Genomic DNA, 25,639 nt, shown 5'->3' with positions numbered 1-25,639 from the left:
CACGATCCTACTCACGAGATTCGGTTCATGATCGATTTTATGATCTCAATTAAAAACGTAATAATCTCCACAACTATACTGATAACAGTAAATAAACTTTTCTTAAAAATAAATGTTAAGGACTATCTATGTACAACTGTTAAGAAACTACTTGATCAATAAGTATATATAAACAAATAATTTGGTAAAAGAACTACGTAACACTCAGTAGAGAAAAAAACATACTTCGGTAAAATAATTTGTAAATAATCTTAACTCTATAAGATCGTAGAGTAATTAAGAATAACTTCGTTTTGTGATTGACTCTTTTATTTCTAATTGAATTCATGTGTTGATCTAAGCTAGAGTACTATCTTTTATTTCTATCAGAAGTTATATTATCTTTCGGTACTTTGCAAAACGAATTTTACAAGCTTATAACCATTATCTCTTTATGTATATAAACATTCAGATCACGTTAGTGGTCAGTTCTTTATTTGTGTAAAATAACAAATTACTAGATTTGTTTGTACACATAGAATAATAATAAGATATATGTAGTGTACAGGCGATATAAACTATGTAAAGGTTAGTTAGAGATGTATTCATAAGTAACTAGTGGTAAAACTCTTCGGTATTGTACGGTCCATTACAATTGCTATCGAATTCAAACAAGTTTACTGCTTAGTCAGCGGTTCTGTTACCAATTTATAAAAATAATGACAGTAAAGTAAGATTTAATAATGCAACACTATCATCTGGTATCAAATTCCTGTAAAACTATTAACAATAACTGTCAATTCTACATATCAGTAAAAAATTTTGATAAATTAAGGAAAATATTTGACATTTCTCCCCGAAATCACTATCTTGCTAAGATTCATCCATTCGAAATTTCATCCGAATGTATGGCAAGTATGACAGAATTTTGTTATGTACTAAGAAAAATGTCTATCAGCATTCATTGATAAATTTCAGTACACTAATAAGTTCTATCCTCGGAAAGTGCCACCGATCGTTTCAACTATAGCGCCAGACCACCAAGCGCATCATTGAGTACAATTTCGGGGTTGATACAATATATAACCAAAAGGAAATGTCGTAGTAGCTTTCTGTGCGATTAAAACGTAATCCATTTAAGTAATAGAAAATATTCTTTTTAAATTACGTTACAAACAAGTAAGTATATAATTCAAAATATTTCTTTTTGACAAACTTTCTATAAATGATAGCGGTAATAAAAATTTAAAAATACACTTTGTGATAGGATTCAAATTAATTAATTAATGAATAGGATGATAAAAATAGGCCTTATTCATTGACTTGGATTAACTCTTGCTATGCAAGTTTACGAATAGTATATTTTACATAAGAATGTTAAGACAAAACCGTATTACAATAAAATCAAACTCTTTAATTAACCGAACTCTGAACAAATAAATGTTAACATCATCTGAACAATATACTGACTGTTTCCGGTAAAATGACAATCAATTAAAAATCAGTAGAAACGTCGAATTATCAGATAACTCCTGTTTATCAATCTTTTCTTATTATTGATAAAGACTATGTTGTTACTATAACAATGAACTACTGAGATTTCTTAACATACCAAAATGTTGCATTTCCACTACTGAATGGAAAGAAAAATGTGATGGAAGTACATTTTTTTGGCTTATAATAACAATAATAATCTAATATATTCTCTTTAGGAAAATTGATTTTTATCAAATACTAAGTTAGTTGAACGACTAAATACTTAACTTTTCAAAAAACAAAAATCAGTAGTACATTAAGGAAATGAGAAAGCCAACTAAAAAATGTCAAATTAATCAATCGAATAAATATTCATACTCTTACATCATTCTCCAAAGGTGAATCGGATTCTTCAGTATCATATTGTGGATGATGATTATATCTGTTATGAATTCCAACAGATATAGGATTTATGCGATTAGATTCTTTCATTTGTCTGTCGTGTTGCAATGCCTGTTATGTAATACACAAACATATTTATATAATAATAAGAAATCGAACCGACTGATCAAAATACAAATTGGCTTCAAATTTTTCCCAGTTACGAACGACCGAATAGGTTTGTTTTCATAATCTTAACGTAAGTACAAGGCGCAACTACATATGCTTCTACTAACTTTTTCTGGATTTATTTAAGCAGATGCTGATTTTGTGTGCTATGTTTGATTTACTGCTAATATTTCTTCGCTGATAAATTATTTTCATCCCAGTAACTTTAAAATTGTTTTGGTTCATATTATTAAATTGACCTCTAAATTCTAGCCAAAGTAATTTAGCATACTTGAATTGTGTCTGACAATGAAATCAAGGACGTGAGCTTTATTTTGGACTCGTCTTCTGTGTATATTATTATTATTATTATTAATGGCTCTATTTCACATATATTTCCATTTAGGTATTGACGTTTACCCTGAGACTCGAATTTAGTCTCTGTCGATTCAGATTCCAACGCATTATACACTAAGTTATTGAGTAAAGATAGTACTAGTTTGTTTACCGCTTGTGATATTTATTCGTAAGAGTATGTGCTATCACGCTGTTTTTATTTGGGACTGAATTTTACTTAGTCTTTCCTTCAATTTAGAATCAAGAAGGTTATAAAGAGGCATGTGCTAATAAGCACACATACAAAGAAAGATTGATTAAAATTTCATCGTGAATATCAACGGGATAATGCAAACTCTTGTGAGTTATCATAACAAATTAGATCAATTGTAATTATAAAACGTAGAGTAGAATAATTCACTAGATATCAAGCAACATGTCATTCAAGAGATATTTAGCGATACTACTTAGTTAAGTAACTCCATGTGTAACTCTTCTAGGGTTAATGCTGGTCTCAATCTCGGGTAAAGGAGGATGGTTGGGAATGAGGTTAGAAACACAATCTCGTTGAATACAACCTTGCTAAAAAATGTCAACCAGAATAGATACATAAAACCATCATACGGAACTCATACGACAGACTACACTGCAATGACGTTTATAGAGGAGATCTGACAGATGCATTCCATGTGACGACCGGTGTCGGACAAGGCTGCTACCTCTCGCCCATTCTCTTTCATTTGCCGGTTGACTAGAATTTAAAGACCTTGAAAAGTCTTGTTAATATGAACGCTTTATTCGGTTCCTAAGCTATTCTGTTAACCCGCAAGCTAGAACTAAGAAGCGACCTGAACTCGAGAGAAAAGGTGCAAAATAAGCGAAAAACACTTTACTCCAAAGGTTCAGTTTTGTACAGAAAAACACGGTATTTATAGATGTTAACAGTTGTTAAATCAACACCATATTTTGGCCAATCCGCTGAAAGACATATTATGCTGCTGACCAATAGTAGCACGCCACATTGATATTCTAGAAAGCTCCATCACGCTCTGATTGGCTAGGTCTCTTCGGCTCCTTTAGGGCCTCTTGAGGCTCCGTTGCAGTTCTCGGAAAGCCGACTCAACAGACCTTTATATCTCAAGGGAAGTGCAGAATACAATGGACAGTTTCCATGCAACTAGACGATTTGGGCTTCACACATGATCAAGCCCTTCTATCTCATAAACACCAACAAGTGTAGATGAGGAAAACTAGTGTAGCGGCAGCCTCTGCATCAGCAGGCCTCAACATACACAAGGCAAGAAGCAACATCCTCAAATACAACAGGGAGAACACCAACCAACCCAATCGCACTTGATGGAGGAAGTCCAGAACAGGTGGAATATTTCACGTAGATGAACAAAATCATCGATGAACAAGGAGGATCTGATGCACACGTAAAGGCAAGGATTGTCGAAGCAAGAACAGCATTTCTGCAGTTTAAGAACATATGGAACTCAAAACAACTAAATGCAAGCCAACATCAAAGTGAGAATCTTCCGTATGAACGTCGAGACAGTTAGTTCTATTGTACGGAGCTGGAACGCTCAGAACTACTACAATTATCATCGAAATTGTACAAGTGTTTATAAACAATTGTCTGCACAAGATACTCAATGTCTGTTCACTGGATATTATCAGCAACAACCCACTGTGGCAGAGAATAAACCAGGTTCTAGCTGAGGAGTGAATTAGAAATAGATGTTGGAGGTGGATAGGATATACATTATGCAAATCATCAAACTGCATCATGAGACAAGCAGTAACTTGTATTACTGAAGGTGAATGGAAAAGAGGAAGACCTAGGAACATATTGCGTTGGGAATCGGAAGCAGATATGAGAAGTGGGAATAGCAACTGCAAAAAACGAGATGGGATTTTGTAGGACCGAGTTCTATGGAAAATCTTGGTGGGCGGCTTATACTCCTCCTCGAGGGTTAACGGGTGCAAGTAAGTCATTATTAATCTAGCAAAGTAAAATAATATTAATTTACAGCAATTGTTTACGCAATTTAGTCGATTTTTTGATACATTTACTGGTTAAAGTGGAAATAGTTTTAAAGAGATAATTTACTGACAAATCTATGAGTGAAAAGCAAACTGTAATAATGTTATCAACCACTTCGTGGAGCTTTACGCTATGTTGTTAAAATGAATTTATACTGATCCACAAAACATTTCTCAAATTCCAAGTACAATATTATAACATTTTGTCATGTGGTATAAACTGGTAAATGGCCTAATATATAAATTTACCTGATTAGGCGATAAACGATGTTCATGAGATGGCGAATAAATATTCTTTTCAGTATTATTCCAAACAGTCCGTACTTCATTATGTGGTTTGTGACGATAATCATCTGCTAATAAAATAAAAAAATAGCTTTTTGAAAAAAGTTTGAAGTAGTGTGCTTTGTGCTACTTATGCTGACAGGTATAAGTAGTATGTAGCAACAATCAGGATTGAAATGCCTGCCAGAAGAAGATTGAATTGAAGAGGATAGGAACGGAAAAGAATGGCAATTGAAAGAATAACGATGCAAAGGACAAATGAAGGAGGATGTTTAAATAATTGGTTTAATGTATGATTTTCATATTTCGCTAAGACTTTGTGTAAGTTTGTATTAACAAGAAAAATTGGTTTTCCAGACCGGAGTTTTCTTTCATAACGGTAGTTCTCCATTAGTTATTTGAATGAATTTTTTAAAATTAGGATTTATAATCGATTATATTTTAAGCCTCAGTACAATTAATGTTCAAATGATTTCAGCATACAAAAATTGACAATTAGCTAAAATATGTATGGTATTTAACGTGGTGCTTGAAGGTAGTCAACATGAAACACTGGAATTGGGTTCCGTGCTATTTATTTCCCTTTCAGCTAACTCAAATTACCACCCTACATCTCAACATAGTGCATGCGATATCATTCACCTAAAATAGTGGTTAAACCGCAACCTGGTCGACAGAATTCGATCTGAACTAAGAAGTACCCGGTACACATGACATTGGTCACCATCCAGTGATCGGTCAATTATAAAGATATGCAAGGAACAAACATAGGACTGTTTATTCAGTTAGAAAAATGCATGCCCCCATTACGATGAAATATGTTAATTATAAAGTGCAATGTTGAATACTACACCTAGCAAAAATTCAGTGTTTATATTTGAAAATAGAATAATATTGCTTGACCTTCAGTTAAACTTTTCATAAGCATTATAACTTAACCGAATACGTTGTCTATAATTTATTTCCCTGAAATATTTAGTCGGTTGTGCGACTTTTTTTTTTCAAATGAATTCAGCATTGGGTGGAAAGTTAATAAAAAAATACATTTTTGTGATCTCGGAATGAGTAGAAAAATGTATTTCTGACGTTTCGTGACTTAATATAAGTCACTTCTTCAGAGTGAAGTTGCGCAATTGTTGTGTTCTCTGATATCCATTTGACCGAAATTCGAATTTTGAGATTGTGAATGAATCGTTGGTCCGTTCACTTCATTCTATTCAATAATTACACTAGTCAGTTAAGTAAAAAAATGTTCAAAGCATTCTTAAACTTATCAAGCATTATGATTATCCAAGAATTAAATTGTTAAAAAACTATGATGTCTAAATTCCAGACCGAATGAATAAAAAGTATGAGACTGAATTAATTTAAAATAGCATTGCAGTTAAGCTGATAATCGCAGGATTAAATTCTCATAAATTTATATATTCTATTCTATGTAATACTTTAAGACAAATCTTACGTCTCAGCTTCAGGACTTTTATGCATAACTCAGTAGTTGAATTGGAATTGTTCCAGTGACTCTAAACTAAACGGTTATCATTACCGCAGTCTATGTGTTAAAATTTCCCTAACCTAGCCAATAGCTGTTACATTCATGTTTCTTTATTAAAATAATTCTATTTCAACTAAATAAATCTTTAAAGCCATGAGAAAGTATTTTTTCACTAAACCTTTCACATGCTTGAACAATGTGTGGTAATAGAGATGAACAGCTATAGTTGAATCAGTCAGTCCGTAACAACGTGGAACTTCGTACGTACGTACATCAGTTCAAGTTCCCACACCACATTAACACAGAGATGCACTTGTCGATTCAAATCCCGTAGTGGTAGAGGTGGTAAGAGTATAAGCAGTGATCGGAAACATTAGAGTTTGAACATGTTATTCAACGAGTATAATACAGTGAAATAAATTTGGAAAGAGGAAAAAAGGAAGGGACATGAAGAATTCAGAAGATTAGAATTTGGGAGAACACAAAGAGTGGATGCACCTGCGCCATTGCAAACGATTTCGAGACATGTCATTCAGGGTCTCTAACCATCGGTTGCTATCATCTCGTGGACCCCAACCACGTAGTCTACACCTACCAACATGGATCAGTCCACCTGTCAGTGACTTCATGGATTTGTGTCATGTTTTGGTCTGTCCGCCCCTAGCTTTCTTCCAACCTACTCCTACACCATAAAACATCGCACGTCGGTGCAGTCGGTCGTTGGGCATACGAAACACATGTCCCAGCAATCTCAACTGATGAAGTTTCACCGTTTCATCAATTGATTTGCCATCCTTACCTAGTACCCGTTTCCTAACAACTACATTACTTACTCGGTAGTCCCAGGATATACGACCAATGTTTCGAAGACACCTATGATCGAATACTAGTAACCCACGAATATCCTCGTCTCTTACCGGCCATGTTTCACTGCCATAAAGTAGGACGGAACGAACTGCTGCGCAGTAAACACGTCCTTTGGTTGGTAGACGGATATTTCACCTACGCCATAAATGACGCAAGTTGGCAAAAGCTAGTCGAGCCCTCTGCATCCGCGTCGAGATTTCGTCAAACACCAGACCACAAGAGTTGATGAGACTTCCAAGATAAGTGAAGCGGTCGACACACTCAACTACTTCACTCCCTATCACTAGTTCGGGTGTCGATGCAACCCAATCCTGAAGCAACATTTTGCATTCCGAGGGAGAGAATCGCATCCCAAACATGCTTGCATTGTTGCTTAGAGTGGTCAGAAGACTCTGCATTTTGTCAGCGTCTTCACCAAATAAAACTATGTCATCTGCATATTCTAAGTCAACAAGTGAACCTCCTGGCAGAACTTCAACCTCTGGAAATTTAAATGAAGAAAGTGTCATCTCTAAAAGCACGTCAACGACAAAGTTAAACAAGAATGGAGAGAGTGGATAGCCATGACGAACACCACTTGAGGTAATCAATTCTGATGACAGTTCGCCATAAGCTCTCACTCGACCAGTTGTGTTCGAGTAGAGAGCCTTTATAAGGTTAATGTACTTCTTTGGTACTCCTTTCAGTGACAAACACTGCCATAGAACCTCACGATCAACAGAGTCGAATGCCGCCTTAAGGTCGAGAAATACTACCATTGTGGGGCGTCTGAATGTGTGTCTGTGTTCTAGAACCTGACGTAGTGTGAATATCTGATCTACACAACCACGTCCAGGTCGAAAACCAGCCTGATTTTCTCTAGTCTGCTCTTCACGAGCTTTAGTTAGGCGTCGAAGTATTATTGAAGCTAATATTTTAGACACTATGTTAGTCAGACTGATTCCTCTGTGATTATCATAAGAGGACTTTCGTCCTTTCTTAAAACTGGCACAATCAGTGATTGAGACCAGTCAGATGAGATTACGTCCAATCCCAAATTCTACCTAACACCTCAGTTAATCTCGCTTCTAATACTGAACCACCATCCTTAAAAATCTCAGGAGTAAACCTGTCAGGGCCTGCTGCTCTCTCTCGCTTCAGATTTCCTATGGCCTTTTCAACTTCGTAAAGGGACGGAGGACCTACATTAACTTGCCATGCAGGTTGACTGGAGATCGTGGGAAACCCAAGTGTGGTTGAAGGCCAGTTGAACTGATCCCTAAAGTGTTCTGCCCATCGATCCAATCTCCTGGATTAAGAATTAATAATATGTCCATCTTTCTCTGAGATTGTTTCGCTAACAGTCGGGTTCCTAATGCCGGTTTCCTTAACGAGTCTGAACAATTGTCTGCTATTACCTATTGCCGCTGCCTTTTCCATCTCTCTTGCTTTCGCTACCCACCACTGTTCACGATCATTGCGTAGACTTCTTGTCAGCTTGCGCTTAAGCTGACTCCGCTCTTCGTTATGTTCAGAACCAGATGGAATACGTTTTCGAGCATCTATCAGTGCGGTAGATGCTGCTGAGATTCAGTGTTTCTCCCTAACCTTGCGGTTTACCGTACTTGCAGACATCACTGCTGTTTCCACAACTTTTCGGATATCATTCCATGCTGCATCGGGGTGGGCATCACATACATGGCTGCCTAACTGTTTTCCTAGTTGTTCCTGAAATATACTCTTAGCTTGACCACCATTAAGTAGGCCCCTAAGAGGTTTCCTTGCAGCGTCTTTCCTACGTCCAGTAAGACGCAGGCAAATACGTGCTCGTATTAGAGCATGATCTGAATTTAAGCATGTGCTGCAGAATGAGCGACAGTCTTCTATCGAGCCCCTCCATCGGTGGCTGATAGCGATGTGATCTATTTGGGTCCAACGTTGGGACGAATTAGGGGTCGCCATGTTAAAAGATGTTTTTCCTTATGCTTAAAGTTAGTATTTGCAAGGAACAGGCGGTTATCTGAGCATAGCTGCAACAGACAGTCGTCATTATCTGTTCTTTGAGCCACGACACCATAAGATCCACCTAGGTGTATTTCCCTTTCGCTCAGATTACCTACTTGAGCACTAAAATCACCAGCCACTATTACTACATCAGAGTGCCTAGCTTTTCAGAGAAGCTTTCTGTAAAACTTATCTTTTACATCATCTGAGCTGCAGTCTCTGGGAGAATAGGCAGAGACGACGAAGAGGCAACAACGAGTGTCCCTATATTTCCGAGTCCTTACTGTTCCGTTTAGTCGAACAGCGCACAAACCATTGTCTACTGGGATCCACTCTAAGAGAGCTAGTTCTGCCCTAGGACTCAATGCTATACCTACGCCGGCGAGGCCACGGGAAGCAGAATCAGGGCTTCCAGATACACGAAGTGTGAATCGAGTCGGTTCTTTATTTTGGCATGGTGAGATCAAATGAATGACGCTACTCAGATCCTAAATGCGCGTTTCGGAGACGCAGCACACATCGATGGTGCGAGACTCTAAAGTCCTAGCTAAGGAAGCCTGTTGTCCTATTTGGCACAGTGTTCGGACGTTAAAAGCTCATACGCCTACTTTAGAGCGTGGTTTCAGGAGACCAACAATAACGTTCCGCGTACTCGAATCTTTTGCTCTAGTGGTCTGAGGTGATAAAAGGACGTGTTAAGGGTTAGTCGTGAAGATAAGAGTTATTAGGAGGTGTAGGAAGGATTTGAATTTGACCAACTTGGTCTCGTGTGTTGTTACGAGTATGAGGGCTGATATCACTTCCCGGTTGCCCACACCGTTGAAGGGTATTTCTTGAGGAACCTGAAAAGGAAATTGGATTAATGTTGGCCTTAACGACCTGAGAGCGTGACCGCAGAGCCCAAGGGACAACTACTTGAGGCCGGTCGCGCACGGCATTTCCGTGGGAGGTTTTTAATGTGTTAGCTCCGTTCTTTAAATAGCCTTACCGCTGGAGACGGAAATCCGTGAGGTAAGGTGAGGTGTGACAATTTTAGGGTCAATCTTTTCTAACCCCTTTCTTCCTTGTGAGAAGGCAGCATCACTGCGGATGCTGGTTGTTCGCGGGAAACACCTAACTGCTGTCACACTCCTCTACAGTCATCAGTACGACTTTGCCCTCAGACCTTGAGTTGCTGCTTTCAGTCTTACCGTTCTCCAATCGACCTGCCTAGCATGGTAAAACTTACAGAAACATATGTTTCAGCCAATATAGCTCGGTTGAGTCATCACGATAGGCAAGCCCGACCACCGCGTCAAGGTAGCAGCTACGGTCCGGCTATAGTTGAATAAATCGAAATAAGAATTATTTCCCACGGTTTTCCATGTAGCTATCACTTCATGAAAAGTCTTGTATTTTAACATTATAGTGGCAATATTATTAATCACAGCATTATTATTTTTGCCAACCATTTTTATTCAAGTATTCATTCATTCTATAGTTGAATAAAAATGGTTGGCAAAAATAATAATGCTGTGATTAATAATATTGCCACTATAATGTTAAAATACAAGACTTTTCATGAAGTGATAGCTACATGGAAAACCGTGGGAAATAATTCTTATTTAGATTTATCTTAATGTACTCTTTCTCTATTATTTGAATAGTAATGATTATATAACTAATTCAAAATAATTCATTTGAAATTCGGTGATTTAAAGCAATACAATCAATTCTAGGACATAACTGAAAACTTAACATCTTAATCATAATTAAGTTTCTAGGTATTTCTACTAATTCACACTTATAATTCTTGATTTTTTACAACTTAAGATTATTAATTAGTAACATACAACAAGAGTTAATGTGTTTGTAACTGCGGTAATTTGCAACTGTACCTACCATCTGAAAGTAATTCTTGTTCATCCACATAACGTCGTCTATTATTTTCGAATTGAGTTGAACCTCGTCTTGGTGAAGAAATTGAATTTGAATAATCTCTAGATCCATTATAATCTTGATCAATTTTGCCTTTTCTTTTGTCATTTTTAAATGCATTACTTTGACGTCGGTGCGTTCCATGTGACATCTCGTTTTCAACAGACTGATTTGAGTTTGCACCTGTCCCAATTCCAAGGATACGTTCAGCTTTTGTGACTTTACCAGTTGGATGACTGGCTCTCCAATATGCTTCTAAATATTCAGCTAAATGTTCACAGGCATCTGGAAGTTGGTTTTCTTCTAAAATCACATCAAACTGATCCTTAAAAAAATTTGAAAAACATATAATTAAAAACCAAAATAAATTAATTTACTTTATTTAATTTTTACGTTTCGTATTGTGGAAAGATGTCAATAATTAATCGCAAAAAGGCCCACAAGAAATCAAAATTGACAAAAGTAATTTCAGCCAGTCAGCACTCCTGATGAAATTCAGTAAATTTTATAAGTCAGCCTATTTATCTTCGTTGATTTTATTAATCAAACAGACAAGTTATCAGCAATTGTGGGATACTTTTTAAAAATCCCCAGAACTTGAAAATAACCAAATAAATAATTTTTGACTAATCGAAATGAATCTATGAAAGTGTAACATTATTGAACTATTGATAATGATAAAAGCTATCAGAAATCATGACAGCAATATATGTCAACAACATATCGACTAAAAAAATATTTCCAAGTAGTGTACTGATGAAAACTGAACCAGTAATAAACCACTGTTCAATACTTACTATAAACCCAAATTATGTGGCGAGTATCATCAACCAATAACGTCCCGTGTGCGGGATTGTGGATACACACTGCTGAGAAGTCTCATACTAGGACGGGACGACAAACCAGTGCTTCCAGGTTTTCAATAGTGGTCTAGCTTAGATCGACTCATGAATCCAACCACCAAAATTATTACAATCTTCACAAACCACCATCCTGACGAAAAAATCTATTTATACAACATAATTTACAAACAAACAAAGAGGTCTGAAGAAACTCCTACATAGACAGCGATTCATATTGTGCGTCGTAAAAAGTATTTTTCAGGTTGTTTAGCAATGAAAATATTTTGAACAATGTGAAATGAGAGCTTGACATTTACTATATATATAACATTTAGTTAATAAAGCATTTCTTTCTAAACTCCAATTGTGTTATACGGAAGCAGTTTAGAAGAAATATTTAACTTAAAACTACACGTAACTATTTTTAAAAACGTGTTGAAACAAATATATGACTTGGGCATAGAGAATTATATACATGATGAAGGAGTTTACGTACATTCATAAGATATTCACATAACTAAATGTTTTGAGATTTCAGCACAACATCACACAGTAAAATTATGTATAAACCCCGTAAGATAACCGAATAATTAATCACGGGAATTTTAAGATGTTAAGCACCAAACAAAAAGCACATAACTCTAATCTTGTTCTTCTGCTGTCATACTCCTTAACGATCCTACTTATTTCATTCAAACGTTTCTTCAATGATGATCAATTTGGTTTGATCTTTTATGCTTAATTGTTTTAAATATCATTGAAAGCTTTTTATTTACCTAATATTAGAATCATGTATGTAGAGATCATTAACAAAATTTAGTCTTGTTTATATGAGTTCAACATTTGAAATCTTTATTAGAAAATAAACATTTCTAGAAAATATTGAAAAGCTTATTGTTTAATTGAAAGAATAACTATTACAAAGTTAATTTGTTCTCAACTTACATTAGTACATTGCAAGAGTTTTTCAGCTGCAACCATTTGAACATTCATGTTTCGCGCTTGAGATTTACCACGTGTTTTAATCAAACGTTGAAGTACTTTTGTTGAACTTATTTTTAAATAAACTGTAATTGGTGCAAGAGATGTTTTAGATAATTGACTTGGATGATTAATTGTATCACAGTCCAGTACGACGAGTTGTTGTGTACGAGCTAAATCAAATATACGTTCGATTTCCTGTTGAACCTCTTTAATCAAGAAGAAAATAAATAACAATAACAACGACAACAGAACACATACAGAAACAAATTATATGAAATACAAGTAACCGTCAAACAAACTACTGTAATTTCGCAATGATACATTATAAAAGAAGCTATTTAGAAACTAGATAAAATACTGCATTATCTAAAGGCAGGTAAAAATTATAGTTTGATGGGATATATACTGGAGTTGACTGAACATTTAGTACCTTCAGTATTCATTGGGAAGAATTTTCATTCACAGTAATGTTGAACAAAATCTATTGAAAAGGAGAAATTTTCAAACTTTCATTTTGAAACTATATAACTAGTTGCAGAGACTTGAGACTGACATCATAAGATCATACTTGATAGGCGATCTTCAAGGCTATACATAATAGTTCTACTTATAACCCTCAGTCCCTACGAAAAATATTATCTACAGCAAATCCTAACAGCTCTCTCAGTGCTTATTCATTTCGTCTTATTTCTCAAATGTCAATGATTATGGATAGAAAATGTTCCGACGGATCAAATCTGATTCGCTAGTGATTATGTTTCATAAGTTGGCCAGTCAAATTGCGTTTCAGCTCCTTAGTTAATAAAAGGAATTCAATTTTAACTCATCAATGTTAGTTTATGTGGAACATACATCTAAGTAGTTACATACCCACTGAAGCTACTTGAATATGATAGGCTATATCTGTACTGAACAAATATAGAACTGTGTGACAGGTGGATAACAACTAGGCTGAACAATCTGAAATTATTTGACCTCTAGATAAAATAGCATTTCATTTTACTCAACATAATTAATTATATTGCTAATGTACGTAGTGTTTTCTTCGGTTCTAAATTTATGTCATGTAAGCACATGCTATTGTGAAATGAAGAATAAAACAATCGATCTCTTAGAAGTGGTCAAAAGCCTGCTCCTCAGTATTGATTATAATATAGCAATACATATTTTCTATTCCTACACAAAGCTATAGGACTAGATATCATGAAGCACTTCATTGTTTAAACAAAACCATATTTACCTAATTTTTTGGCTGTTACTATTTATTAGCAAAAAGTATAAGTATGTTTACAAACTTGTTTATTCTACATGAAAGCTTCCGGTAAATTTATTTGTACTGGTTGTTTGAATCTTCCCACTGGTGTGTCGGAAGCCAATCGATCGATCCTTTTTTTGATATATATGTATACTGTGTGGATTGCCTAGATATCTACATTAATTCATTATCATTAAAGGCAAAGATGGATGACAGCCAACAGTAGAATCCAGGATGAACTTTTCGTCCTATTTGGGATTCGTTGGTTGGATGTACCTCCATCACTCCGGGACTCAAACCCAGTACCTTTCGAGTCCCAGAGTTGATGTCTACTCTGGGATGCGCAGCTAGCCACGATTCACCTCCTTATAAATTGCATAAAATAATCCAACATCAGATTTTAGCTAACATGATAGAAAAAATTATGTTTGGAAAGTTTTCGTCAGCATAAAAGTTAAATTGACTACCTAATGAAATAATAGTATGACCAAAATTCCTGATAATTCAATATTTACCTAAAGATTGATTTCTTGTAGAAGATTTATCCATAATAGCTCTTCTAGTAGGGTTATTAAGTAGGGATCGTTTAGCAAGTGATATGTCAGCCGTCACTCTAGTTATGATAATTCTGAAATAAAAAAAGAATAAAGTTAAGCAAAAAATGAATTATCTACAGTGTGTATACTAGGAGAAGAAAACACCATCAGAATAATCATTAATTAGTTGAGTAAATTTTGTAAAAAGATTAGTCCACTTTAAACACTACTATTAAGGATTTAAGTTAACTGAAAAAACAATAAAACCTATGAATACTTGATAGATATTTAACCTTAGTTTTGAACACCTCAGTAACATGTATCAACGAACTTATACGAAATCGAATCCATGTGGTCCAGGTCACAAGACGACCACAGTAATTAAAAGGTGCTGAGTCGGAATCCAAATGGCCGACATTTTCTAACTTCAGTCAACTTGTGGTAAGGATTGATCGTTATTAAATATTAATGGTAACTAACTACTTCCCGTTTATTATCACTGACAAAATAGGTGGGGGGATTACTAAGAATGAAGAAAGCCTATTTCGATACTAGTCAACTGATCTCACTATAAAATTGTATTCGATGATTATCTCATCATTCTACAAATAAGCTAAAACTAAAACACCTGTGTTAGTGAATATCAGCTTCAGCATTTAGTACGACAGTGCTCATGGAAAAACTTAAAATACTTGTGGTTCTATCCTGTCTTACATTTTCTGTACATATCAGCAATAATGTCCTAACTAGGTCAATATAGATGTTCAATAGTCATTAGTTTACTAGCTGATTAGAAGTTGAATTAATTCAAAAATGAAAATATTCCAGCTAAAATAAAACTAAAACCCCTTAATTATTTAAATTAAGTTGAAACAATTAGGGCGGAAGAATGTATATGTAAACTCTCAGTGAATGACAATCTGTTCCAAGCATTTTCAAGGAAATATAATCAAAGTTATCGAATAGAAAACAGGTACATGGTTCTTCAGTTAACTGTATACTAAATAGGTCATCCAATCACGTTAGCAATGTTTAAAGTAGGCCTTTGCTTTGGTGTGTTTGAGACATGTGGTGTGAAACGAAAAGTGTGTTATGATAACAGATTATGTGTTCGTTGAAACAATTTATTGATATTATACACCGCACCTTTAAAGGGAATATATGTAGTGCCGATTAATTTACGATTTTCATTGTTAAAAAACACCCAGTAAATTTAGAAGTTAGAAGAATTTAGACTTGCAACGAATTGCTTTTTTATAAAATTTTATAAAAATGACAGGCAAGCTTTTCCTGAAGTATGTATACCGAAATTAAGGAAGACAAACCATGAAATTTCGTCTCTTTACCCTAATGTTCGATATAGATAACTTGTTTCATATTATTTCACTTTAACTCATATAAGTTAGTAGACTTTAATAAATTGAGAGTCATTCAAACAAGAATAACTAAACGAATTGTAGGGCTAAAGCACTAAAAAATTCAAATAGTTAATATTTACACGTCACATTTCAATCTACTGACGATAAAATAGTTATGTTTCATACGATATACCGTAACTGTTTTCATGTTACTAAGTATTACTGTTTACAAACAGTCCCACAAAAAAATTATTCACGGGCATATATACATATTTTGTAAAAAACAAAGCCTTACCTTCCTTCAAAACGCCGTTTTAAAAAGTCAAACAAGGCTTTCTGCATCATGTCAGTTACTTCATAACCTTTTAAAGAAGGACCAATTAGAACTACTGGACGCATAGATGGTACGACGTCGTAAGGAGGTAAATTATCACTCTGTAATATTTAAAAAATATATATAATTGAGGTGATCCATTCAAAGAAAAGAATTATGAATGAAGGGAATACTATTCATTGAATGTCAGTAAACAGGAGCTTAACTTTTATTAAATAAAAATAACTGATAATGAGTTACTGTCAGTGGCTCACCTGAGGTTTCTATTATTACAGTACTTTATAAAACTGTATTCACAGAAAACAAACATAATTACGAAAACTACTTTCTATAGAATAGTTATGATGTAGCTAACAGCAGAATATAAGATGCTCGTCCTACTTGGAACTTGTCAGCTGGAGATGCTTGTATTGGTATTACCACTGGGATTTGAACCTAGTATCTTTCGCCTGAGACACTCAACACGTTACCAAGTGAGCCACTGAACTCATATAGACATCAGCATGTGGAACGGGTATGAATTTTATTATAATTTGTAATGATTTGAAATATCCTGTTTTTGATCTACTAGACTGAATTTAGATACACGAAAACTACTATTTGAAAACACACTTCATGATAGAAAGTGGCTTGATTTTTGCACCGATACGTTTGTCCATGTAAGCTACCATGCACATTAATTCCTAAGCAGTAATAGCTTTACAGCGATACTTTTGACTGATGGTGAGTCTAGAAGCGTAGTAAACTGAATAGTACGGATATACATCAAATAGGTACAAGGAGGTATTTCGATTGTAAAAAGACCTTCAATATCCAAAGAAAATCTCATTTAAACGGTTGTTAGTTTAGAAACCGTTGAAATCGATTTTATATACATCACATTTTTTAACAAAACATCTAACCTATCAATTCATTAATAAAATAAGAGTTTTTGGATGAAAAACTGCTGAACAGTCCGTTATGTTATCGAGTCTTAATAGATCAAAAAACATTTAAAGAAAATTATTGAAAAAATCATTTGATTATAGAGTTTCTTGATAGTTGCTTACATTAGTTTATAGGCATTTTCCTTAGTTATTGTAACAGTAATGGTTAGACAACCATTAAAACTCATTTACTTGAAATTTTTTCTACGAATGTCACTTTAAAAAAGATCTAGATTTTATGGATAGAACTATTTTAATCACGAAAGCTAACAACAGCAACACAACAGTAGTCATGAATAAAAAGCATTATGATACTGAAGCTTTTGAACATCATTCCACAGGAACATATCAAAAGATTGATCCAAAAAGTCTTCAAACGGTTAAAAATAAAGTCAAATCAGAGACAAGTCAACTTTTGAGAGAACTAAAACCAGTCACTGTAGTCTCTTTATGGTTTACTTTTAAATCCCAAATCATGCACCACTTAGCGTTTTTATGGTTTACCTAAAATTCATAAACCAGACATCCCACTAAGCCCGCTAGTAGACTTTACAAACACGCCAACATATGCATCATTTAAATATCTGAACAGCACACTAAAGCCACTTTAACATGACTAAGATAATATAACTAAAGTCTCCAAAAATATCGGGATTAATTATCGAAAAGAATAAAATCATGGTAAGTTATGTAGCTGTATCATCATGTAATAATATTCCACTTGATAGATCCTTAAATTTTATTAGTGGTTTACTAGAGAATGACAATACTTTATGTCAGATGTCCCTTATGCACCAGCTTAATCATAAAACCCCTAAAACTGTGCTTCAATTCAACCTTATTTACCTTTAATGAGACATTATACAAGCAAACAAAGGGTGTAGCAGTGGAATCCCCTGTGTCCCCGATTGTAGCTAACCTGTTTATGTCACGTACAGAATCAAATATTTTTGCCAATTTGGACCACAAATGTAGATGATACTTTTGTTGTCATAAAACCGACTCACCTATGATCTTATTTTTTCTGAACTGATCAATACACTTTTATCTCAAATCAAATTTACAAATCAGATTAGAAATGAACACGGTGAGCTGCTATTTTTACATTGCTTAGTTAAAAGAAATGTAAGTGGATTTCTAAATCTAACCATCTACCGAAAACCAACGCACTTAAATAGTTATATCGACTTCAATTCAACACATTCATTGAGTGCAAAAATCTCTTTGGCACTAAATATCTTTAGAATAACAAACGAGATTATTACATCTGATGAGGTTAAATAAAAAAATCAAAAGCACATACATAACATCTTATAATTTAATAATTTTCCTATGAAGATTATCAAGGGTCCAATAAAACTATACCTTTTACTGCTAAATAATAATTCGAATGAAATACCATGGATTGGTATTGTATTTTAACCATACCGCCATGGTACAACAGAACTCCAGTGTCTTAAAACAACACAGAATTAAAGTATATTATAAAACAACGAATACCCTTTGAAATGCTTTAGTTTGCATAAAGGAAAAAATCCCCTTTATGTCAACACAGAATTGTGTCTACAACTTAGGATGTGTCGATTGTGATGCTTTATAACATGTAGGGTCATTTCGTGAAATCTTGACTTGAGCCAACGAACATCTTAGGTACACAAAAAAAACCGGCTTATAATCCCAGAGAAAGACACCAAATTAAATCAGCAACAACAGTTCATGCGATTTACAACGACCATCAAATCGATACTAAAAACATCAAAATAATACAAAAAGGCTATTCCGAGTACAAAGAAAGTCAAGTAGCTGAAGCTTTTAATAAATTGCTTAATCCTACTACCCTTAATAAAAAAGACCTCACTATCCATCCGACTTCGACCATCTATTTGAGTTACCATATCTGATACAGAAATGTATTTTGATAACACATGATTTTAAGGACAGAATAATCAATTTATTTCCCGTCTCTTAAAATATTAATAAATAAGCTAATTAGTAAACATTGTTCAATGTAGAAAGTTGTTTTACTGAAGAAAGTTAAATTGTAAATAACTTTAAAAATATAGTAAAATTTACATATTTCGCATTTATATTTATGTACACCTAGATTTATATTGAAATGATTATATTGTTGTTCGCTTCTATTACCAGTAATATCTGTTATATTCGCATGAGAAGTAATGTTGATATATCATATGAAGTGTATCAGTGTTTTGATTGCTTCGTCTTATATACAAAAAAATAACTTAAGACGTTCTGTGATCCTAGAGAGAAAGAAATAGTTATTGTTTATATCCATTTTTGTAACCTAAATTACAGAGGAAATTTCAATAGATAACCACTGAAAATTATAGAACGATAAACATTTGTTTCATTCTATACTTTGAATTTATCACCGATCTAACCAGATCTACTAATAATTTAACAATTGCTTGGTTTATGTTAAGCTTTATTTAAATATCAAAATTGTAATCTACATATTATCAGTTTGAAGTATCTGTTGAACAGTTTGTGATTTAGTATCCAAACCTAGTGTTACAATAAAAAAGATAACCTAAAGACTTTGAATAATTCAAATATTCAGTTTATCAAACTGTATCTAGATTGAACATTTGCTAAATGCTAGAAATGTGAAGAAAAATACAATAAGAATGTATATTAAACAACATCAACGTATTTCAATTATATTTGTAAAATATGAATGACAATCTAAATGCTTTTATCCTAAATACCTTTATTTCTCATCCATACTTTCAATCGGACACCAAGAGTGCCTTCAAGACTGAATATTTTGTAATTTTAGTTTATAAAATAATATAAATGGCTATTAAATGCAATTTACACACAAAAAGTACTTTTGTTTAATTCGTGAGTCTTTTTTTCAGTACTCTCTTATATTCGGTTTAAGGTCACACTGTCTCTGTAAAACATATAAATATAAACCATCTAACAAACAGAAAGTTGACGGGACATGATAGGAGCCAACAATATGATAGTCAAAGCGCAATTATCTCAACTTGAACACATAGTAAGTACCCTATAGTCTATGGACAAGCTGTATAAAAACTTTCAGCGAAATTAAGACAAAACTTTATGATATATCGATAAATAAACAATTTCAGAGTGAATAAATCCAATGGTCACAGATGTTAGCAGAAACAAAGACTGGGGAAGTTGGGAATAATGAGTTTATCCCTTTTTTAAATCCAAACAACAAATAATTTCGAACAATTAGTTGAAGATGTTAGGATAATACGAAATGTCAAAAGTTAAGTAACACAGTCAAGTATTACATATGTACTATCATCATAAGAAAATTAATAAGAGTTAAGAAATAGTCTCATTCTACTCACTTTCTTAAAAAACGGCTTACGACCAGCTCTTGCACTGACGGAAGCTTTGCCTGATGGTGTTTCTCGTCTGGGATTACTGTCTTCATCATAACTTCTGTTAATGGTGTCAGCACCATCAGCTATAGTTGAAAGCCACAAGTCGTGTGATGATTATTATAATCAAAGAAAATTTTTAACAATTGTAAAATATGCGTATACCTTAAAAATATACTCTAATCATGATACTGATCACAGTTATCAAGAAAAAGTAATTTTATCATAGCTTCATTATAAAATAAATATTTATAGATTATTGTAAAAAAGGTGTGTATTACCCTAGACCAAACAGGAAGCATAAATAATTCATCTATACGATAACTCATAAACATGATATGTGACCTACTACCTCATTTTCTTAAGACAATGAGCTTCAACATTAGAGATAATTCCTGAAGTAGAATCTCGTTTTCAAATTAAGAAATAAAACTAAAACAATGAAGTGATACGCATGTTCATTTCCAGGGAAATGACGGAAAGTAATAAACAGTAGATAACCCCCAAGTAGAATCTAAAAATTTCTTGATTTTAATTCTAAGTTGAGCGATGAATAAGTGAGAACATGTTGGAATCTGTCAGCTTATCAGAATTTGGCGTGATTATCGAACAAAGCAATATTCTTTGGTGTTGTTTTACTTGTATCTTCCCAAAGTTATATTCTCCCATATAAAAACGGATGACCAGCAAACAATAATTATTTTAGGATGGCTTTCATTAGTTTCCAATTTTTTGATTGATACTCACTTAATTACTCCTGACTCGCTCGTGGAGGGGCATAAGCCACCCACCAGCATTCTCAATCCAACTCTGTCCTACGCAATCCTTTCCGGTTCTTTCCAGATGCTATTCATTCTTCTAATGTCTGCTTACAATTCCCAACGCAATATGTTCCTAGGCCTTCCTCTTTTCCATTCACCTTCAGTAATACAAGTCACTGCTTGTCTCATGATGCAGTTTGATGATTTGCATAATGTATATCCTATCCACCTCCAACATCTATTTCTAATTCACTCCTCAGCTAGAACCTGGTTTATTCTCTGCCACAGTGGGTTGTTGCTGATAATATCCAGTAAACAGACATTGAGTATCTTGTGCAGACAATTGTTTATAAACACTTGTACAATTTCGATGATAATTGTAGTAGTTCTGAGCGTTCCAGCTCCGTACAATAGAACTAACTGTCTCGACGTTCATACGGAAGATTCTCACTTTGATGTTGGCTTGCATTTAGTTGTTTTGAGTTCCATATGTTCTTAAACTGCAGAAATGCTGTTCTTGCTTCGACAATCCTTGCCTTTACGTGTGCATCAGATCCTCCTTGTTCATCGATGATTTTGTTCATCTACGTGAAATATTCCACCTGTTCTGGACTTCCTCCATCAAGTGCGATTGGGTTGGTTGGTGTTCTCCCTGTTGTATTTGAGGATGTTGCTTCTTGCCTTGTGTATGTTGAGGCCTGCTGATGCAGAGGCTGCCGCTACACTAGTTTTCCTCATCTACACTTGTTGGTGTTTATGAGATAGAAGGGCTTGATCATGTGTGAAGCCCAAATCGTCTAGTTGCATGGAAACTGTCCATTGTATTCTGAGCTTCCCTTGAGATGTAGAGGTCTTTAAATTCTAGTCAACCGGCAAATGAAAGAGAATGGGCGACAGGTACCAGCCTTGTCTGACTCCGGTCCTCACATGGAATACGTCTGTCAGCTGTCCTCCATGCAACACTTTGCAGTGTCGCATGAATTCCGTATGATGTTGACGATATCCCAAGTACTCCGTAGTGTCAAAGAAGGTTCCATAAAGTTCTCCTATTCACGGTGTCAAACGCCTTCATAATCAAGGAATTTGATGTATAGTGACAAATTCCACTCAACTGATTGTTCAACGATGATCCGTAGTGTCACGATTCAGTCTATGCACGACCGATCTTTACGGAATACGGCAGGTTCATCTCAAAACTGCGCGTCCACTGAATCCTTCATCCGGTTCGGCAACACTGTTGAAAACGTTTTCTGGTACTGATAGTAGTGTGATTTTTCTGTAGTTCTCACACCTGCTCAACCATTCTTTCTTTGGTAACCTGATGAGGCATCTTTCTTTCCAATATATCGGCACCTGTTCTTCCTTCTAAATCTTCCTCATTAGAACGTGGAATATGTTTGCAGTTACGTCTGTGTCTGACTTCAGCGCTTCAGCTGGCATGTCGTGTGGTTCAACTGCCGCCTTCCCACTCTTCATTTGTCTGATGACCATCCTGATTTCTTCGATCGTTGGCAGAGTGACAGCTATGGGAAGGTTTGTATGTGTTCCTTCGATGCCGGTGAATTCAATGGAGCTGATCCACCTAAAGTGTTCCATCTACCAGTTCTTCTGCTCTTGAATCTCAGTGATCGTCTTGTCTTCTTTGTCCTTGACTGGTCTTTCTGGTTTACTATATTTCCCTGCTAGTTTCCTCGTTGTGTCATATAGTTGTCTGGTATTTCCTTCTGTTGCAGCTTTCTCCGCTGTCGTTGATAGGTCTTCCACATACTTGTGCTTGTTAGCTCAAATGCTCCTCTTCACTCACTTATTTACTTCAGTGTATTCGGTGTGTACTTTGACTATCTCTGTTCTTGTTCGGTTGTTCTTAATTTCTATTTTCTTGTTCTTCGTTCGTTGAATTTTGCCAAGGTTTTCGATCAAGATCTATTCTTTATAATGACGCTTCTTACTTTCCAGCAACTACTGACATGCTGAGGTCAGTGTTGTTTTGACCCCTTTCCAGTTGTCCTCCATATTAGTTCCTTCTTCTTCCAAAAGACCTTGTAAGACTTGGAACCTGTTGTTGAGAACTCTCTTGAATTTGTTCAGTTTGTCAGTATGTCGAAGGAAGGCTGTATTGAACCTTTGTAATGCTGTTTCTCCAGTTGTCCAGTGCTTCTTGACTGATAGCCTAGCCAATAAAACCAACATTTTACAGTTATTTTCCCTACAGATATCTGAGAAAAAACCCTCTGACGTCGTTTCGTTATACAATTACTGAAATTTGATAAACGCATATGAATAATAAGCGAGTGTATATTTGTAGTTATTGATTTCCTTTCCAAAGGGAAGTCTAGAAAACCTAACAACTACTACGTATTTAGATCAATAGGATTAATAAAACCTTTATATATTTGTGGTTGTTTCCAGGATATTAAACTATAGCGTAAGATCAAAGTAGACAAATTGCATACATGTTATATATGAGAGGTCAGATAGTTATCTATGCTGCTCCTGAAGAATATAAGGGCAGGACACTAATGAGTAGTTCATCTGACCTACATTTCTTCTTCCTTTTTTTAATTTTCAGTCACCGGTTAAGTTAATTTTAGCGCTGCTATAAAGTGTGATAAACTGATATTATGCATATTTGTGCCTCGTTCTTTATTGTTTACAACCGATGAACTAATATAATTTCTTATATGCTTTTGCCTAAGACAAATATTCAAGACAAATTTATGGACGAAACAAATATGAGTACTCTACTTACAAAGAATGAGACAAAATGTGACTATATCGATTAAACATCTCAGTGGTTTATATTTATTAATTCTAAATCAAAATATTTTAGACATAATGTTACAGAGATTTACAACAAATGAGATGAAGTACTTTTCTGTGAATAGGAAGGATTTAAACCTTTTAATTAGAGGTCCATATTGAGAAGGAATTTCGATAACTAAAGGTAGACTCAAAATACAATTAAAAACTTAAATTGTTATAACATGATCTCCACTGGAAAAAATAATGGATGATTTTATATAGATATAGTTCGAAATAAAAGCAAACCCAAAATACCTGGTGGTGTTGATGGCCTTGAATTTCCAGTTCGTGAATTATCAAAATTACCTGTGGAACTTTTGCTAAAAAGAAAAATTTAGAACAAGCATATACACAATACAGTCACAGATAAAATCAAGTTAAACAGCGAAGTCAAATAACGGACTGATCTTAACTAGTTCACCATCGAAAACAGGAGGTACCAGAAAGTTGTGTTCTCCTGATGTGGGACTAGTCAGAAATGTATATCCACGACCCCGCCACCAGGAATCGAAATCGAGATCTTTGATTTTGCGAGTGAGCGCTTAACTATTCATATTCATATGTAGACACAAACATGATACACATGGTGTTCGTTATATTAAACTGATGAAAAACATGGTTAATATACTTACCTCATACCTCTAGCACCGAAATTTTGCATAGCCTCCAATTTCGCTGGTGACGGAATAAAGCCAACATCACAACCTTCTTTCACTAACCGACCAATCCACCATTCATTGTTAAATTTTTCTTTAATATGCAGAAAATCTTTAACCTAAAGGCATATAGATGAATAACCTTTCAGAATAAAGTCGACCTAAACCTGTTTTAAATAGTCAGGAAACAACTAGGATTAATGAGTGATTTACTATGCTAGGACTAATACTAAGGATTAGGATGGTCAATGATTTCTGATTAGGATGTAAAATATGGGATTTAGGATGTGATGCTTTAAAACATCTTAACCTATTTAAGCAGCAGTAGATTGCTAGGACAGTGACTTAGGTTTTAGAATTAGAATGTGGAGTTCAGTATTTAGTGTTAAAGTGAAGAATTCGGAAATACAGGGTTACAGATAGAACTAACGATGTCGTTTAAGATTTGAATTACGTTTTGCGCTCAGTCTGTGTACAGTGCTACGCATAATCCCACTTTAGCTTCAAATCCTAAGATTTACATGGTAATCCCAAACTAAACCCCTAATCCTAATTGTTATGTTGAATTTCTAAATTCTGTATCTTAAACTTTAAACTATAATCCTATCTGCTGCTATGCACCATGGCCTTGAAGCGATTTGCACGTTCACCATAGCCTCGGTGGTACAGTTCAGCTTTACTATTTTCAGTGAATTAAGTTTTATAGTAGTATTTCTAAAATATCGAAAACGATACAATTAAACACGTGTATCAACAAATATTTTTGAAAAAAAATCCTCTAAACTCAACCCACAAATTTTAGACATCATTTTCAAATGACAGATTGCACGTCGTTGGCTTTTTGAACGTTATTAAGTTTTAATTGATGC

The 25,639-nt window shown here is 34.7% G+C and overlaps 1 protein-coding gene across 1 annotated transcript in view; it reads right to left on the bottom strand.

Moving 5' to 3' along the window:
• CACNB2_1 (Voltage-dependent L-type calcium channel subunit beta-2) overlaps nt 1–25,639 on the bottom strand; it is a 32,803-nt gene that overhangs the window by 609 nt on the left and 6,555 nt on the right. Inside the window, exons 5-13 of the mRNA XM_051209283.1 lie at nt 24,747–24,889; nt 24,370–24,434; nt 20,519–20,637; nt 16,204–16,343; nt 14,530–14,642; nt 12,721–12,965; nt 10,898–11,258; nt 4,636–4,739; nt 1,840–1,968 (exon numbers count right to left, since the gene is read on the bottom strand). Of these exons, the coding sequence (XP_051074724.1) occupies nt 1,840–1,968; nt 4,636–4,739; nt 10,898–11,258; nt 12,721–12,965; nt 14,530–14,642; nt 16,204–16,343; nt 20,519–20,637; nt 24,370–24,434; nt 24,747–24,889 (1,419 nt within the window). The remainder of the gene's footprint in view (nt 1–1,839; nt 1,969–4,635; nt 4,740–10,897; nt 11,259–12,720; nt 12,966–14,529; nt 14,643–16,203; nt 16,344–20,518; nt 20,638–24,369; nt 24,435–24,746; nt 24,890–25,639) is intronic.

This window comes from Schistosoma haematobium, chromosome 1, assembly GCF_000699445.3.
Source record: "Schistosoma haematobium chromosome 1, whole genome shotgun sequence".
Classification (NCBI taxonomy): domain Eukaryota; kingdom Metazoa; phylum Platyhelminthes; class Trematoda; order Strigeidida; family Schistosomatidae; genus Schistosoma; species Schistosoma haematobium.
Note: the sequence above shows the minus strand (reverse complement) of the source record. Positions and strands in the feature narration are given on the sequence as shown.